The sequence below is a fragment of the Lutra lutra genome, chromosome 7 (genome assembly GCF_902655055.1).
Source record: "Lutra lutra chromosome 7, mLutLut1.2, whole genome shotgun sequence".
NCBI classification, from domain to species: Eukaryota; Metazoa; Chordata; class Mammalia; order Carnivora; family Mustelidae; genus Lutra; species Lutra lutra.
The window spans coordinates 29,390,081-29,408,786 of record NC_062284.1 but is presented as its reverse complement, the minus strand read 5'-3'; the positions used below and the strand labels follow the sequence as shown (position 1 = coordinate 29,408,786).

At 39.9% G+C, this 18,706-nt stretch overlaps 1 protein-coding gene across 4 annotated transcripts in view; it reads right to left on the bottom strand.

Annotated features, from left to right (window-relative positions):
• The window catches only part of HMG20A (high mobility group 20A), a 79,135-nt gene that overhangs the window by 16,108 nt on the left and 44,321 nt on the right, over window positions 1–18,706 (bottom strand). For 3 of the 4 annotated variants that reach the window (XM_047737422.1, XM_047737424.1, XM_047737421.1), the window contains 4 exons: window positions 10,607–10,699; window positions 5,873–6,020; window positions 3,364–3,576; window positions 49–181 (listed from right to left, as the gene is read on the bottom strand). In XM_047737422.1, coding sequence (XP_047593378.1) covers window positions 49–181; window positions 3,364–3,576; window positions 5,873–6,020; window positions 10,607–10,695 — 583 coding nt within the window. In that variant the 5' untranslated portion in view covers window positions 10,696–10,699. Of the gene's footprint in view, window positions 1–48; window positions 182–3,363; window positions 3,577–5,872; window positions 6,021–10,606; window positions 10,700–12,108; window positions 12,128–18,706 lie in introns of those variants that run through there. The other variant, XM_047737423.1, reaches the window with a different exon arrangement.

The following is an 18,706-nucleotide window of genomic DNA, read 5'->3' as shown; positions in this document are numbered from 1 at the left end:
CTATCCGGCACAACAAATTACAAAAACATTTCCTTCTGGTTCTGGTACCTTGCCTATGAGATTTGCCTTTCTGACGGTCCTGGGTTTTCCTACTGAAGACCTTGTAGGCCTCAGTCTTCTGATACTGCTCCAGTTCCTTCATGTAACGCTCCTTATCTCTGTCTGCTTCATCAAGGTAGCGCTAGGAAAAGAAATGCGCAATTATTTTCAAGAAATAGATCTTATCTGGGTAAACTATCAGTGAACTCCTTGAAGACAACAGAGGACAACTGGAACATGGAAAGAAAGTATATAAGGGATAAGGTTTAAGGAGAATAAAGAAATCATATGGGTAGAATAAAATACAATCTCTCAATTATAAAAGAAATAGGTGATTGTGATTCTATAGACTATTTATTGCCTTTTCTAACTTAATGAAGACAAGTTCTATTGAGATCATTCTCATAAAATATTCACAAGAAGATATTACAGTTATTCCTCTAATCTACACATGGCCACTAGAGTCTTCAAGAGGACTGAAGGCCATACAGGCACACTTAGTCTTCCCAGGAGAAAGGATGGAATATTACTTTGTTTCTCTATCCCCAACCCATTCAGAGAATGATCTCATACATCAATTGGCCTTTTAAGAGCCAGAAGAGTGGAATACTAAAATCGGGGGACACAAAGAACATAAAAAGGAATGACCTCATCCTATGGACCTAAAATGGACTATTATGAGAGAGCCTATATCTACACACTTTGTGTTATTAATTATTTAAACAAAGTCATTGATCTACTAGGATAATTTTGTTTAGTGCCTTGTCCTTTTCATTCATCAATTAGGTTGAAGAAATAAAATATAAAAACAGTGCCTTTAAATGGACACAAACTAGAGACAGATATGTTAAAAAACCTTGTCTTACGCAAAAGCCAGATGGAGGGGACACCCAAATGGCCAAATCTGGGAAAACTTAAGTTCCAACACTGAAGTAGAGTAATAAAATTATAAGCCAATAGGGAAAAAAGAAATATACTCATACCAACAATAAATAAATAACAAATACATAAATGTGGGCAGGGCGGGGAGGAAAAGGACGCCTACTTAGGTTAGAATGCCAAGCACCGACTGGTAAATACAGAGGGAGTGCTGGAGTTGGAAAATTACCTTTCTGCAACCCTCATGGTAAAGATTACATCCAGCAAAAGTCATTAATGGATGCTAAATCTAGGGGGAAATCTGATATGGAACAGACTATTTGCACGTTCTTAAAATGTCTCTCCACAGATGGCTTATTAATTATAAGGGCGAATAAGAAACTTTATCAAGTGAGCAAAATCAACATTACCAATGAGGAATAAAAAGACACTGTGCTTGAACATGTGATCCCTGGAGAAGGACACAGCACCTCCTATGCAGTATTCTAAGAATGCATAATCTCAATTGAATCATAAGGAAACATGAGACATTAAAAAATGAGGAATGTTCGGTTAGAAGTAAACAAAAACGAGGTGGAGGAAGAGGGAGGGACTGCATTCTTAAAAAATATCAGTGTCAAAAAACAAAAAAACAAAAAAAAACTATCAGTGTCATAAAAGACAAAGAAAGACTGTAAAACATTCCAGATTAAAGGAATCCAGAGATCTGACTCCTAATTACTATTGTGTTAAAATAAAATCGTAAAGTTGATAACGAAACTATAGTTGTGTAAGAGAACATGCCTATTTTTGGGAAACACACATTAAAATATTTATGGATACACGGCCATGAAGTATGTAATTTACCCTCATGTGATTTCAAAAAGTGTATGTGTGTGTGAGAGTGCAAGAGCATGCAGATGTAAGCAGGTGTGTGTCAGTGGAAAAGAGCAAGAGCATACAGGCACGTGTCAGTGAGTGAGAGTGCACACGTGTGAGCATGAGCACATGTACACATGAAGCTTGCCCAGGAGGGTGTTAGTGCACATATAAATGAAGAAATGGGGTACAGTGTGTTAACTACAGGTGAATGTGGGTAAAAGGATATTTGGGTGTTCTTTGTACCATATTCCGTGTCTGTAACTCTGCATATTGAATTTTTTTCAAGATAAAAAGTTAAAAACAAAAAACCCTTGCCCTACCTACCTAATGGCAGTTATCTCTGGAAAGGACTACTGTTACTTTTGCTTTTTTCTTTATGTACTTCTGTAACATCTAAAGAAATTTTAAATAATGAACATGTACTAATTTTGAAATTAAGAAATTAAAAAGAAAAGAGTAATCAGCTATGTACAGCTCAGGATCCCTTTATGCATTACAGCTGAAACAAGGGATGATATGCATTGCTTTCTACTTCCTTGCTACCACAAAGAGCTTCAAGTTGCAACTTAATATAATCTCCTTGAAATGTTCTGATTTCAGTTAATTCCCAAGAGTATTTTTCAGTTTGGTTTTAGTCTGTTTGGAATCCTTTTTAAAGAGTATGAGATATAAAAGAAATATAGCTATCTGGTAGATGCTCAAATGCTGGGAACTTTTAACCCCAAGCCACCCCCACAATCATTACAATCGCTCCACTTTTGTGGCATTTCAGCCAATTTGTGGCTATCTTGTCCTTAATTCCTCTGAACTCTCTAACAAATGGATTTGTTTCAGTCTGGCAATAGTGTTAGTTTCTGTCTTAGAAACAAAAGAATTGAAATAGTTCTTGGTTTATTTATCATAGTAGGCTAAATCTGCCAGAACTCTAGTTAAAAGAATTTAAACAAGAATCTTATGTGAACAGCAGAATTTTATCAAATGACCTTCTTTCTCATTTAACTCATGACTTTTTTTTTTTTCAAGATTTTATTTATTTATTTGATAGAGAAAGGAACAGCAAGAGAAGGAACACAAGCAGGGAGGAGTGGGAGAGGGAGAAGCAGGCTTCCTGCCTAGCAGGGAGCCAGATGTAGGGCTCGATCCCAGGACCCTGGGATCATGACCTGAGCCAAAGGCAAACGCTTAACGATTGAACAACCCAGTGTCCCGACTTTACATTTAATTCAGTGGAATAAATTATATTGCTAGATCTCTTAATTCTGTAATATTGAATCATTTTTTACACAATTCTTACATGAATTCTCAGCACATAAATCATATGAAAGTGGAGCTGCTTTTGGTTAGTGGGGGGTCGGGGGGTGGAGCTCCTAGAGTCCCTCCAGCTTGTACCCCTGCAGCAGACCCTGACACCATGTAAAAACCACTGTGCTAGAGAAGAGAGCTATGGTGAATCGTGCTATTCTGTTCTCCTAGACTCTGTGACAAAACTGAAGAAAAACCATCCAACCACTTTGCTTCTCTGAAAGAAGCTGTCTTCGAGGTAAAATCAAAACCAAGCCAAGGACCAGGAATAGGAATAATTGCCTGTTTTTCCTCAGGAGGCAGTTTACTCCATTCATTGCCTAACATCCTTGTGATTTCTGGAAATGGGACTTCTGGTCTCTTTGCACGAAGCTGTTCTCGACGCTCGTTCATGAACCGAACATAGCCTGTAAGGGGGGATTTGGGTGCATTGCTGTCTCGAAGAGGTTTCTTCCTCTTTCTTCCTTTGGACCAACCTCCTCGTTTACTTCTTTGCTAAAAGACACAATAAAAAACCCAAAACCAAATTACAAAACTGCCCAAGTAATACGACAGTAAAACAAACGAACAAAACAGGACACAAGTTGCATTTTCCTACTATTAAGGGACTGGATATTCAAAGCTCTCCAGATTTGTCATAGGCACAAATGACTGCCATGCAGTCTTCAAGAAGGAATTCCAGATAGTTCACTTGCACACCCTTTTATGTACCACACTACGAACTGTTACATTAAGGGCTAATCCTAACTGATGAGAATAAGGGGTACCATGATCACATAAGCTTCTGCCTTCATATGCACTTAACAAGTCCAGACTCCTGACAGGAGACTATTCTAAATGAGAAATGTAGCACATACATAGCACTGTGCCAGAGAAACAGATGCTGTCACAGTAGATCAGAACAAGATGTCACAAGCACTGGGCAGACAAAGAGACACGTTGTAGTACAGGGATTAAAAATCATTCGTGAAGGATGTTTTTCACTGATTTCATTCAAAGACCAGTTCATATCCCATAGCAGATAACATATAGATTTTTAAATTAATAGCTAAGTCTTAGAAAAATTTCATCAATATATCCAACATGAACACTTAGTTCTTTTGCTTTGATGACTTGTTCCTCGAGATGTTTATTTCATAAGGTCAGAGGTCTTTATAGGTTATTAATTAAACCAAAAGATGAAGTTACCTCAAACGGTTTAAAGAAAGGTCTGAGGTCCCATTGATGTTTTACCACAGGCCTTTTAATGAGATGCAAGCTACATCACATTTCTGCTTCATAATTTTATAAATACAACAGCCTATCAGTTAATAGTTTTGTGGATCCAAGAATTCTTATTTCAGACGAGAGAAAGATAAGCAAATTGGGACAAAAACATCTAAATATTAATTACAGGACCGTATTCCTCAAAATATATATAAAACGGTGCAATAATTCACCATTGGGCAAGTGGTATATCTGGTATCACCTTTCTTTTTTTTAACGATTTTATTTATTTATTTGACAGAGAGAGATCATAAGTAGGCAGAGAGGCAGGCAGAGAGAGACGGGGAAGCAGGCTCCCCGCTGAGCAGAGTGCCCGATGTGGGGCTTGATCACAGGACCCTAAGGATCATGACCTGAGCCGAAGGCAGAGGCTTAACCCACTGAGCCACCCAAGTGCCCCTGGTATCAACTTTTTTCCCCTGTTTTTGCCTTATAAACTTAGTAACATTAAAGCTACTAAGGATTTTAACACTTCTTTTTTTTAAGATTTTATTTATTTGGGGTGCCTGGGTGGCTTAGTGGGTTGAGCCTCTGCCTTTAGCTCGGGTCATGATCTTAGGGTCCTGGGATCGAGCCCCACGTCGGGCTCTCTCCTCAGCAGGGAGCCTGCTTCTTCCTCTCTCTCTACCTGCCTGTGCCTACTTGTGACCTCTCTCTCTGTCAAATAAATAAATAAAATCTTAAAAAAAAAAAAGATTTTATTTATTTGACAGAGAGATAGAGAGAGAGAGAGAGCACAGGTAGGCAGAGCGGCAGGCAGAGGGAGATGGAGAGGGAGAAGCAGGCTCTCCACTGAGCAGGAAGCCCTACGTGGGGCTCGATCCCAGGAGCTGAAAGCAGCCACTTAACCGACTGAGCCACCCTGGCACTCCAAGGATTTTTAAGACATTTAAGAAGCTTCAAGCATTCATTATAATCTTTAAGGATGCCAACATGAAAAAAAGCTCATTTAGGATAAGAAAAAAGACAAAATTAATGGGGTGCTACTCTTTTATGGCTAAAAAAAGATGCTTTAAAACATGGACGATGTAATCAATCATTTGTGAGAAAGGCGGAAAGCCCAAAAAGGTCATGACTGATGCTCTCCTCCCCCACCTTTGAACCTCTTGAGTTTGGACCGACGCCCTTTAGGGGAAGGAGAAAGGCCTGGTAAGTGGTGTGAATCCTTTTCAGTACATATTAACTCTACACTGCAGGGCTTGGTGTGCAATGAGTGGCCTTGAACAAGGGCATGGGGACTTCTCATGTATCACTTACTTAAATCATTCATTCATTCAACAAGCATTTGTTGAGCATGTAATATGATGTAGGTGTAAATTTATTAAGTAGGGGGAAAAGAGTCTATTTGTCTCCATGTCATTAAAACCATGAATACGGTTCTATATGAAACCATCAGCATGGTTCTATGAAGAAAATTCTGCAGAACGTAAGAAGGCCAGAGGATGAACCCTCTGATCAATTCCCTAGCCGACTGCTCCTTTGGAAACTTCAGAGACTGGTAACAGGAAGTGATGCCACAGCTTACCTCATCTTCATGCCTCTGTTCAGTGCCTTCTGTTGTATTTGAAGCCTCATTCTGAAGCAGCTGACCCTGGGAGAGATCCTCCACAAATTCTGGATTGTTGGTAGATGATGTGGCTCCGCTACTGTATGGAACTTCTGGGTGGGTTAACCTTAAGAATAACAGGCAGATATGCAATGGTTCAGTTATCAACGGCATCAAAAATTCCTATTTACCAAGGTTCAAGGCAAATATCCCTGCCAGCAGAAGCGGAAGCCAGCTTTAATTCCCCCACTTCATTTGTGTAACTGTAAACAATGTCTCCAGCACAGTTACAGAGCATTCAAAAAATAGTTTCAGTGCTTGACTGAAACAGATGTCAAAGAAGATAGGCTAAAAAGTATCTGCTAAATTTGAAGACCTGAAGGTTGCTGGCAATTTTAGGGACTATAGTTTTAGTGGAATTATGGGAATAAAAACCAGATTATAGTGGGTTTAGAGATGAATGAAAGCAGCTACAGATTGGCCTGAAGTGAAAGAAATTACACTTTTCTGACCCTTTCTAGAAAATACAATAGATGATTTTAAGCAGGAGTTTCCAACATTTTTGAGGTCTTTGAGGTCCTATGAAAAAGTCTAAGGGGGCGCCTGGGTGGATCAGAGGGTTAAGCCCCTGCCTTCAGCTCAGGTCATGGTCCCAGGGTCCTGGGATCGAGCCCCACATTCGGATCTCTGCTCAGTAGGGAGCCTGCTTCTCCTTCTCTCTGCCTGCTACTCTGCCTATTTGTGGTCTCTCTCTCTTTCCGTCAAATAAATGAATAAAATCTCAAAAAATAAAAATTAAAAAAAAAAAGGCTAAGAGAATCTATGAACTCAATGCCAATCATGTTCTCTGAAAAGAGGTACCATCAGACACCCAGTTTGACATTGGTAGCTATGTTTTCCAGATATTTCAATCATTTGTGATGTCTTTGGCAACTTGTTCTCTCACTGTCATTCTCGTTTCAATGGTGCCATCAACATTTTAGTTACTAATTCTTGTACATTCTTATTTCAGTAAAATATGAGAATGAGGTTTGGAAAAGCATACCAATCCTATGAACCCTGACTGAAATGAACAGGAACCAGAGAGGAGTGGTCACACGCACCAAATGCCTTAGAGATGGCAAGTTGGATAAAGACTGAAGAAAAAAAAAAGGTTCTTTTGTTCCTATGAATGAACTGGCATGCTCTTAGTTAAAGCCAACAGGCCTTCCGTTTGTGCTGTGGACCCTACAGTGTCTAGCCTACTCAAAGGCAGGTTTTTAATGATTCTGCCCTTTCTGACATTACCAATTCTTCCCAATCTATTGGGATCAGCTTAATCAGCCTACAAATGTGGCATTTTGACTCTTATTTCAAAACAAAACAAAGTGAAACAAAAAGTACTCTCTTGATCCCACCTCATTTTTCTCCTTTCCTTTACAGAATTATTTATACAGGCAGTCCCCAATTTAAGACGGTTTGATTTATGACTTTTCAAGTTTAGGATGTTATGAAAGTAAAATATATTCAGTAGACACCACACCTGGACTTTTGAATTTAGTCTTTTCCTAGGCTTAGCGATATGCGGTGTGACACTCTCTCCCGATGCTACCCAGCAGCAGGGAGCCTTAGCTCCCCGTCAGCCCTGCGATCACCAGGGTAAATAACCGATACCCTTCTGTACCCATACAACCACCCTTTCTTCACTTTCGGTACAACAGTCAACAAATTATGAGATGGTCAATGCTTTATTATACTTTATTATACAATCAGTTTTGCGTTAGATGATCTCACCCAATTGTGGCTACTTTGGAGCATGGTTAAGGTAGGCTGGGCTGAGCTACAGTGTTTGGTAGGTTAGGTGGTATTAAGTGCATTTCTGCATGCAACCCTATGGTAACTGAGGAAGATCTATGCCCTGAAAAGAACTGTTGACATGTATTGACTCCAGTTCTCTTCTTTCATTCTCTCTCTCTCTCTCTTTTTTTAAAGATTTTATTTATTTGACAGAGAGAGACACAGTGAGAGAGGGAACACAAGCAGGGGGAGTGGGAGAGGAAGAAGCAGGCTTCCTGCTGAGCAGAGAGCCCAATGTGGGGCTCGATACCAGGACTCTGGGATCATGACCTGAGCCAAAGGCAGACACTTAATGACTGAGCCACCCAGGCGCCCCTTTCATTCTCTCTTAAACCTAACCCAAAGGAGATTTGTGCTTACAACTCTTGCCAAGGTCACCAATGCCATCTGTGCTAAATTCAGTGTCATTTCTCAGCCTTCATCTTACCTGATCTTCCAGAAGTTTCTGACACTTCCCACCTCTTGAAATATTTTTACTTGGTTTCTGAGACCATGCACTCCTCTAGTTTTTCTGCTACCTTTTTAGCTACTCCCTTCAGTCTTCTTTGTTGACTCTTCCTCTTCTACGTGGCTTCTAAATGCTAATGCTCAGGCATTAGATCTCTTCTCTTTTCTGTCCACATAGTGCTCATTTCTTTGGTGATCTCAACCAGTCTCCTGGTTTTAAATATGAGGTATATACCGATGATTCCCATGTTTCTTTTTCTGGTCTAGACTCCCCTAACCTCAAAGCCCTATATCAAGTGGTCTATTTGACATCTCTACCTGGATATCTAACAAGCATCTCAAATTTAAAATCTCCAAAACTGGGGCACCTGGGTGGTTCAGTTGTTTAAGTGTCTAACTCTTGATTTTGGCTCAGGTCATGATCGCCAGCCCTGTGTCGGGCTTGGTACTCAGTGGGGTGTGTGTTTGAGTCTTTCCCTCTGTCCCTCCCCTGATTCGTGCTCTTTCTCTCTCTCAAAATAAATAAATAAATGTTTAAAATCTCCAAAACTGAGCTCCTGCTCAGTTTCCTCCATGGAAGTTAATGGCAATTCCATCTCTTTGGTCACTTAGGCCAAGAGCTTGGAGTTGTCTTTGACTGCTTTTTTCTCTCCTTTCACATCTCATCTGGTTTTTCAGGCAAATCTTACTGGGTTTATCTTTAAAATATATGTAGAATTCTATATTTGTCACCAAGTCCCATTCCCATGATCATTACAACTCTCTCCACTGACGCTTTGCCCCTACTACTCCACCAAAAAGACTTGTCAAAGTCACTAGTGATGCTCTTTAAGTCATCATCTCTCACTTGAATTATTTCAGGAGCTTAACTCATCTCCTTGCTTCAGCCCCTGTTCCCGTCACTCTATTTTCAGTTTAACAGCCACAGGGATCTCATTAAGAAGCTGGATCATATCATTCTACTCAAAATCATCCAATGCTTTCCCACCTCACTTGGAGTGCCAGTTAAAGTGCTTACTCTGACCTATAAGAACCTACATGATGTGGACCGCAGCTAACTCAAAGTATGGGCCTCACACCAGTAGCACTGACATCACCAGGGAACTTACTAGAGTATAAAACCTCTGGCCCTCAGACTTTCTGAATCAGAATGTGCTGATGGAGTCCTTGGTTACCCTTCCTCTGGGGTACTCTGCTCCAGCCACACTGGCCTCCTGGCTATTTCTAATAGGTAGAAACACTCTTAACTCAGGGAGTTTTGTACTTACTCCTCCCTCTGCCTCGAATAATCTTCCCCAGAGAACTGCATGCTAGCTACCTTACTTCTTTCAGGTCTTTATTCAATCTACTTTTAAAGACTTCCTGGGGCCATCTTATCTAAAACCACCCCAAAGCCTTCCTATCCCTCTTTCCTGCTTTATTTGTTAATCTACAGTTCTTAAGAACACAGTATGTATTTTACTTATTTATCCTGTTTATTGCCTGATGTCCCTAGTAGTATTTAAATAGTATTTAAGCTCTACAGGGCTGGTATTTTTATCTGCTTTGGTCATTGCTTAGTATCCAGTGCCTAGAACAGTGTCTGGCACATAGGAGACACTCAGAAAATTTTTCTTTAATAAATTGGATTTAGCAACATTTAGAAAAGTCTAAAAGAGCAGTTTTATCGGAACAGTAAGGTCAGAAGGCAGATATTAATGAGGAAAGAAGTAAATGTGAGGGAAGGAAACAGAATTACAAAGTGTAGTCTATTTTTAAAGAGCTCTACAGAGTACTAAAATAATTCGTCGTAGAGATTAACTAGCACCTCAATCTATCAATCTATATTTCTTCCATGGCCAATAACTTCTAAATAGAAAAGATAAAAATTCAAGTGGGACAGAGATTTTCAAGGGAAGAGGGACTATTAGCCCTTTTTTAGATTCTTTTACATATTTGTCCAAAAATACCAAAGAAAGGAGATGGGGGGCAAGATAAGGGAACAGAAGTCAGTCAGAGCTCACAGACATCTTGAATAAAAGAGCCATATTACAAAATCTGATCTAAAAAAACAATCTGACCTTTGGGGGGAAAATCATTCCAACATCTGTGTCAATTCAAACAGAAAATGCACTTGATTTTCAGAGCGAGCCCCGTGGCAGGTATTTACTTAATGGTGACTACGTAATTCTCTTAACAGGGAGGAACTGATGATGTTTCCTAGGTCCACATACTGCTGTTCCAGTTCATAGGAACCAGAGCACTGCAAGTGATGGCTGAATGCAGATAACAGAGCAGCTTACAGTGGCTCTCACTCTCTTTGCAAAGCATAACAAACATACCTTCTATTTTTATGATATAAAATGGTTTCTTCAGGACCTTACAACATTGTCAGAAGCTCTGGTTTGAAGCCTAGGCAGAGAGGTCGAGGGTCCCAAAGCAGCTGCTTACCCAGTTGTAGCCAGATCATTACTCTCCTTGGAGCCATCTTCATCTGCAAAAAGGGGCGGCAGGGTGGAGCTAGTCATCAAGGTTTCCATCTCTCTAAAAGGAAGAGAGGATAAGAAAATAATGATAATGCCTTAATTACTTCCAGTTGAAGTTCCATTAATTTAAGAACCAGCCTTCCCTAAACTTATCACACCAGCAGCAGAACAGAAACTGACCTCAATATTTATTTTCTTGACTTGGACATGACAATTTAAACTCTGGTTAATGAGCTCTTGACTTTGGTCTTACTGAAGGACCAGACTAAAAAGAGTTAGATTTTAATAAATGGGACACAGTTTGGAAATTCCTTTGTGTTCAAGCAGAATATCTTCAAAAGCATTCTTCATTTTCTGTAAAAACTCTTAAGCAGACTAACTCAGAAGCAGTGCGTCCCTGAACAAGTTATTCAGTGTCTTTGAGATACAGTTTTACCAGCTTAGACACAGACGAAATTGCTGACTTGACCCACAGGGTTACTGTGAGGATTAAGCTGAAAGAGCTTCCTAAACAGAGAAAGGCTAAGATCCTAAGTACTTTGAGTATTATTATATAAAGCAAGGTATTGTTATTACAGCATTACTGGGTCTCGGTCCCAGATGAATCATCCTTAGATTAAATGGTAACAAACTGAGCCCTCTGAAAGGAAATAATGCAGAGGAAGCGGAGGCTGGAAGGCATACTGATGTGGTGCAGAGTCAAAGCAACCACACTTCCAGGTCAGAAATATGCTCCGCATCCCCATGATGACCAACGGAAATAGCATGCACCTGGGTACAGGAAACTACTGAGCTTAATGGAAGGAAACCAAATAAATCACAAGAACCTGAGGTTATCAGACTGAAAGGATAAAAGGACAGAGTGACAAAGAGAGTCATTTCATTTAGCATATCACTACAAAGAGATTTTTCCCTTTCAAGGCTCACCACCACAAGGGCTTCACCCCATACAGCTAAAGGCAGTGACCTCCCATTCATCATGAAAGTGATAGTCAAACAAAACATTCAATAGTGACCCCAAACAGTAGCCACTTAAGTGGAACTGCGAACCACTCAAGGAAAAGAGTGCCTCAATCAAACTGGGAGAACTGAGAAGCGAATTAGGAGGATTCATTTAGGAGCTCCCCCAGCAGTTATTTCAGGGGCTGCTGCTAAGGAGACCGAATGAGACCGCAGTGAAGGGGAAGGCACAGCGGCCCACGCAGAGCTAGGTGGGATTCAGCCCATGGAGGAGAAAACACCAAGACGCAGATGACGCCGACACCAAATTCTAAAGGTTGAGTACAGTCATTTTCCTCAAAATGGTAACACTGACGGCTTACTTCTTATTCTTACTTATCTTCTTGTTTTTCCTTCTAAATTTGTTAGTTAGCAGACCAAGGTTCCTACACAGCTTACTGCAAAAAAAACAAAAAACAAAAAACAAAAAAAACAAAAAAAACCCCCACGAATCTGCAGGTCCCTTACCCACTGCGGTGGGTAGAGCCTGGCAAGCAGAGAGAGGAACTTCAGACTCAATCAGTTTCTTCCACGTGCAGGGATGCTTGCTCAATTCCTTCAAGACAGGGGAGCTTACGAGGGGCTCTAACACATACTGCAAAATTCCATTCGGGATGTTTTCTAGAATAATCCTGATGTAAGTGCACTTCATTTTAATTTAATTTTAATTCACATTATGCACAGACCAGATTAGAGCAGGGGCTTTAAGGGCTGCTAATGTCGCCTTACCCTGATATTCATCTTATCAAAAACCCCACTAATCAATTAGATGCCATACAGCCTAATTGTAAACCTCAAGCAAACATTCAAATAGCCAGATATTTACTCCCAAACTTTATAAGGAAGGATGCAGTTAGCTGGCTTCTTTCTAAACATCTTTCCTAAATGTAAATGGCCTTTCAAGACATTTAAGATTTTAGCATGTGAAGCTTCTGGCATCCATTGTACCTCAAAGGCAATATATTATCTGGCAGGGGCTGAATGAAGGGTCTTGTCATTCACTTGGCCAACATGACCCTCTCAGGGTGCTGCCCAGTTATCTTCAGTCATTGTTGAGATACTGGGAAGCAGCTGGACAACACAACCTTAGCAACATATAAACAGATCGTATAAACAAAGGAAGCTGAGAGAACACAAGTTTCTTGCCCTTTTTTTCTTAAATTGGTTTTATGCAACCCATGTGGCTTCAGATATACTTTCTCTAGTGTTACTGAGTAGTCAGGTCTTTAAGAAATGAGTAATAAAGTGGGTGGAAGGTTAAGGGGCCAAGATCAACAAAAGAAGGAAATGAGGAAAAAGTCCGGTGAAACCCAAAGGCCTCTAAACTAGTCCAATAAGTTGGAAAAGAAAATGATTCCCAAGAACATGGCTGGGCTCCTGCAAGAATCTGCTTTCATATAGTCCATGAGGGGGTGATTCAAAGTGAATCACGGCTACTAAGCCACTGACTGCCAAAAAGCCTTTCAGTGTAGCATCTGTGTCTGACAGTATCCCAGTACAGAGGTCACACTGAACTTTGAAATTCTATGTGAAGCACTTAAGAAATGTAATGAATGCTGCTCTGGAAGGGGAAAGAAGAGAAATATGCACAAAGTCAAAGCAATATACAAATCTGGTTTTCCACTGCAGTTTACATAAGTAAGCATAACACACAGATGTTTCCTTGCAAAAGGGACCTCCCAGTGAAGGCTTCTACCTGGAGGCATCAAAAAACAGTTTTACCTTGGGGCTTACACTTTGAACGAGGGTTTAGACTGTAGCTTTGAAAATCTAAAAATACCCTCGAATGCTGGCCACTCACTGAAAAAAAAAAAAAGATATATAAAACATGGTGCCAATTTAAGATATTTTAATGACAATAATAAAAATTATAATGACGATTATATTAAGTACACTAGATATTTATTGGGCAATCAACATTTTCTCCCTGTAGTAAATATGGGGCACCAAATCATATTCAGAACACTGCCTGGTCAACAGAGGTGGAGTTTAAGAAATGTTCCTTAACTAAGATTTTCCTAGTAACCCTTCCCAACAAGAGGTATGATCTCAACAATGAGACTACATTATTCCAAATGTGTTGGACAGTGCTAGAAGCCTAATTTGTACTTGGGTTTTCTGGGGTTGGCTATTTTCAAGTGCCCTTTCCTTACTTTTGTATGTTAATCTCACTTCATTAAGTTCTTTCATGGAGAAGCGCTATATTCCCTCCTCATCACATACCTCAGAGTTGAGAGGAGAGATTCTGCCCTCATTTTCCACACTAAAAGCCTTATGTAAAACTCCCAGTTCTTTAAAAAATCATGTTGTTTGTCCAACCAGCCTCAAATTCAAGTCTTTCTGACCACTATTCCCTATCATTTCAGCTCTCTCAATTACTTCTACTACAATGGACCTCTAACCACACAAACCTCTATTCACTGGCCCTTGATTTTTCCCTTCTCTGTCCAGCTTAGATTCCATGGCCACATTTCAAATATTCTTTTGTCAACACTCTCAAATTCTTTGCCTTGCCACTGCTTTTACACCTCAGATATAGATCAATTCTGAGTTTTAGCTCAAGACGGTGTTGGAGAAAAATCACAAAGGATGCTCCTGTAAATTTATCTAACCACAAGTAGGCCCTCAATGTTCTCAGCAATCATTCTACATTTTCTTAGGATCTTCCCCAACTGCCATAACAGCTCTGACAAACTTTTCCAACCAATTCAAACCTAAGTTACTCAAACCCTCCCACTCACCCTCCTCTCTTCACACTCCCTATCCCTGACTCACATCAAAGGCCACCCGAAGTTGCTTTTTTAAACATATAAATCACATACCACAAAATTCATCCCTTAAAGCATACAATTCAGTGGCTTTTATATATTTATAAGGCTATCCATACAATCAACACCATAATTGATTTTAGAACATTTTCATCAACCCAAAAAGAAACTTGGTACCCATTAGCAGTTACTCCTCATTCTCCCCTTCTCCTAGGCCTGGGAAACTACTAATCTCCTTTCTGTCTTTATGGCTATACACCTGTTCTGAACATCTCATATAAATGGAATCATACATGATGTAGCCTTTTGTGTCTGGCTCCTTTTGTTAGGCATAAAGGTCTTTATCACACAGCTTCATTACGCTATAGCATCAGCATTTCATTCCTTTTTATGGATGAGTAACATTCCATTGCATGGCTACACCATATTTTGCTTATCCATTTATCAGCTGACAGACCTAGGTTAGTTCTACTTTTTGGTCACTATGAATCATGCTGTTCATGAACATTTGTGTAGAAGTTTTCTTGTGGAAGTGTTTTCAGTTCTCCTGGGCACATACCTAGGAATGGAATCACTGGGTCATATGGTAACTCCACATTTAACATTTTGAGGAGCTGCCAACGTGTCTTCCAAAGCATCTGCGCATTTTATGTTCCTCCTAACAATATATGAGCGTTCCAAATTCTCCAGATTCTTACCACATTTTTTAGGAATGCTAGGGAAATATCAATTCTAGTCCTTCTAGCTTTCCACATGGGTTAAGGGAAACATAAAACTCCAGCTCCCTCCAGCCATCCTGTCTCACCTAAAGGGAGGAAAAAAAAAAAACCCTGAGAAGCATTAGAGGTTACAGTCCAGGGGCACAGGCTCACCAAAAGACTGAGACCTAATTATAAGACTATAGAATGCTTCTCCCTCTACCCTTACCACTACATTACTGAAGGCCTATGTACCACAGTTCCTTCTATCCAGTATATCATGTCAACTCTTCAACAAAAAAATTACAAGGCATACTGGAAGAAAAAAAACAGTTTGAAGAGACTGAACAAGTAATCTATGGCATGAATACTGAAGTTTTCAGACCAGAACATTTTAAAATTATAATTTCAGGGCTTTAATGGAAAATGTAGACAATGCAGGAAGAGACAGATAATATAAAATATAAACAGATACAAGAGAGATGGACATTCTAAGAATGAATCAAAAAGAAATGTTGGAGATAATAAAACACTGTAACATAAATGAATATTTTTAATGGTTTATTAGTAGACTGGACATAGCTGAGGATAGATTCTCTGAACTTGATAATATGACAAGAGAAATTTCTAAAACAGAAAAGCAAAGAGAAAACAGACTGGAATTTAAAAAAGGACAGATTATCCAAAACCTGGAGTGACTACAAAAGCTGTAACATATATATAATGGGATTAGCAGTAGAGGAGAGAAAAGAACAAAAGCAGTATTTGAAACAACACTGACAGAATTCCTCCAAATTAATATCACACAATAGTCCACAGGTCCAAGAGACTCAGAGAACATCAAACAGGATAATGTAAAAAGAAAACAAAAAAGCTATAGTAAAAAAAAAAAAATCATATTCAAACTTCAGGAAATCAAAGATAAAGAAAAAAATCTTGAAAGAAGCCGGAATAGAGGGAAGGCTGCAAAGAGGGTGGACAGACCCTAGGTTCATCTTGTCCCATGAATACAACTAGACAATACTCACATCAGTGTAAATAACCCAGAAAAACACCTGCAGACTGGGAGAACAAACCTCCACAATTAAAGATAGAGCATAGGCCATACTGAAGAGGGTAGGAAGGGTGGTGATGTGGTGGGGGCCAAACTAATGGTGCTTGTCTGTTGGGGAGGGTGGTAGGGGGAAGTGAGCTTCAGGCTAGGAGAGAGAAAGAAACAAACCAACCGTGACACTGGGAAGCCTGCACGAGGAAGATGAACCCCTATAACATTTGGCTTTGAAAGTGAGAAAGGCCAAATTTCCTGAGTTCTTAAAACCAATGGGACTTAAAGCATGGAATTTAAAAAATCAATGGGTTCAGTTCTGGGAGAGCCTAGAGGGTTATAGGAAGCTGAGTCCCTGCCCTTAAAGAGACAGCAAAACAAACAGCCAGCTGAAATACAGCACAGAAGCAGCAGTTTAAAGAATGCTTGGGGCATATGAGAGGGAGAGTAATTTACTCATTCCTGAGTGTGTCCTAGAGGGGCAGGGATCACTGAGGGACTTCTCCAGGAACAAAGATGCTGGCAGGAGATACACAGCCACCTGCAGGAACCAGCACAGCAGGTGCACTCACTATTTACTACCTAAGTTGTTTAGACCAAACCCCACCTCCATGTGCTTTGGTGGTTCCATCCTTTCCAGCCAAGTCTGCCTTAGTCCCAGCACTGCCAAGTCTACCTCCCTGAGAAGACTGTACCTCCCTGAGAAGACTGTGCCAACATTGCATCCCCCAACCCACCTCCCAATCCATGTGTTTTGCAGAGCCTCAGTTCTGGCAGTGGTAGAGGGCCTTGCGTGTCCTAGGTGAACCTTGTTAAAATTGCACACCCTGGGGCGCCTGGGTGGCTCAGTGGGTTAAAGCCTCTGCCTTCGGCTCAGGTCATGATCCCAGGGTCCTGGGATTGAGCCCCGCATCGGGCTCTCTGCTCCACAGGGAGCCTGCTTCCTCCCCTCTCTCTCTGCCTGCCTCTCTGCCTACTTGTGATCTCTGTCTGTCAAATAAATAAAATCTTAAAAAAAAAATTGCACACCCTGACTGTGGACCAAATACTGTGCAAAAACAAGCAAAGAGAGTCTCTGTAGACAATTGGACTGAAGGAAAAAGTGGCCCAGACACAACAGTGGGACATATGCAACACACACAGGAAACACCCCTTGAAGCACCAGGTCCTGGTAAACAAAGGACATTGACCTGCACAGCACTACAGGACCTCTTCTTCTTAAGTCCATTATTTTCAAGAGCAGGAGACATAGCTGACTTTCCTAACACACAGAAACAGACACAGAGCATTAGACAAAATGGGAGAGAGGAGTATGTCCCAACTGAAAGAAAAGGACACAACCACAGCAAGAAACCTAAGCTAAATGGATACAATTAATATGCCTGACAGGGAATTTAAAATAATGATCATAAAGATACTCACTATACTTGAGAAAAGAGTGGAGAACATCAGGGAGACCTTTGACAAAGAGATAAAAAAGAATCAGAGATGAAGAGCATAATAAATGAAATTAAAAATACACCAGGTGGAGTAAATTGCAGGCTAGAAAAGTAGAGGAATGAATTAACGATCTAGAAGACAGACTAATGGAAACTAATCAAGTTTCAACTAATCAACTAATCAAGTGAGAGGAAAAAAATATGCAAAATGAGAACATACTTAGGGAACTCAGTGACTCCACCAAGTGTAACAATATTTGCATTATAGAGATCCCAGGAGAAGAGGAGAGAGATAAGGGGACAGAAAATTTATTTGAAGAAATAATAGCTGAAAACTTTCCTAATCTGGGAAGTAAACAGATACCTAGATCCTGGAAGCAGAGAGATTCCCTCAACAAAATCAAACCAAGAAGGTCTACACCAAGGCATATAGTAATTAAAATGTAAAAAAGTAATGATGAAAAGAGAAAATTTAAAAGCAACAAGAGAAAATATGAGAGTTATATACAAAGGAAACCCCATAAGGCTCTAAGTGGATTTTTCAGCAGAAGTTTTTAGGCCAGAAGAAAGTGGCATGATACATTCAAAGTATCAAAAGAAAAAATTACAGTGAAGAATACATTATCCAGCAAGGCTATCATTCAGAACAGAAGGAGAGATAAAGACTTTCTCAGACAAACAAAAGCTAAGAGTTTATGACCACTAAAAGAGCCCCACAAGAAATGTTAAAGGGGAATCTGTGAGTAGAAAGGAAAGGCCATAAGTAAGAGTAAGAAAGGTAGTAAATACAAAAGTAGTAAAAATAAGTATATCGGTAAAAATCACTCAAAAGATTCATAAAACAAAAGAATGTAAAATATGATAGCATATAACTATAACATGCGGGAGGGAATAGAGAAAAGACTGGGTTCAAACTTAAGCAACCATCAACTTAATATAGACTGCTATATGCAGAAGATGTTATATAAAAACTTAATGGTAATGACAAATCAAAAACCAAACACAGATACTCAAAGAAGAAAGAGAAAGGAACCCAAGTATATTACTAAAGAAAGCCAGCAAACTGTGAAAGAGAGGAAGAGAAGAAAGGATCAGATAAGAACTACAAAAACAATC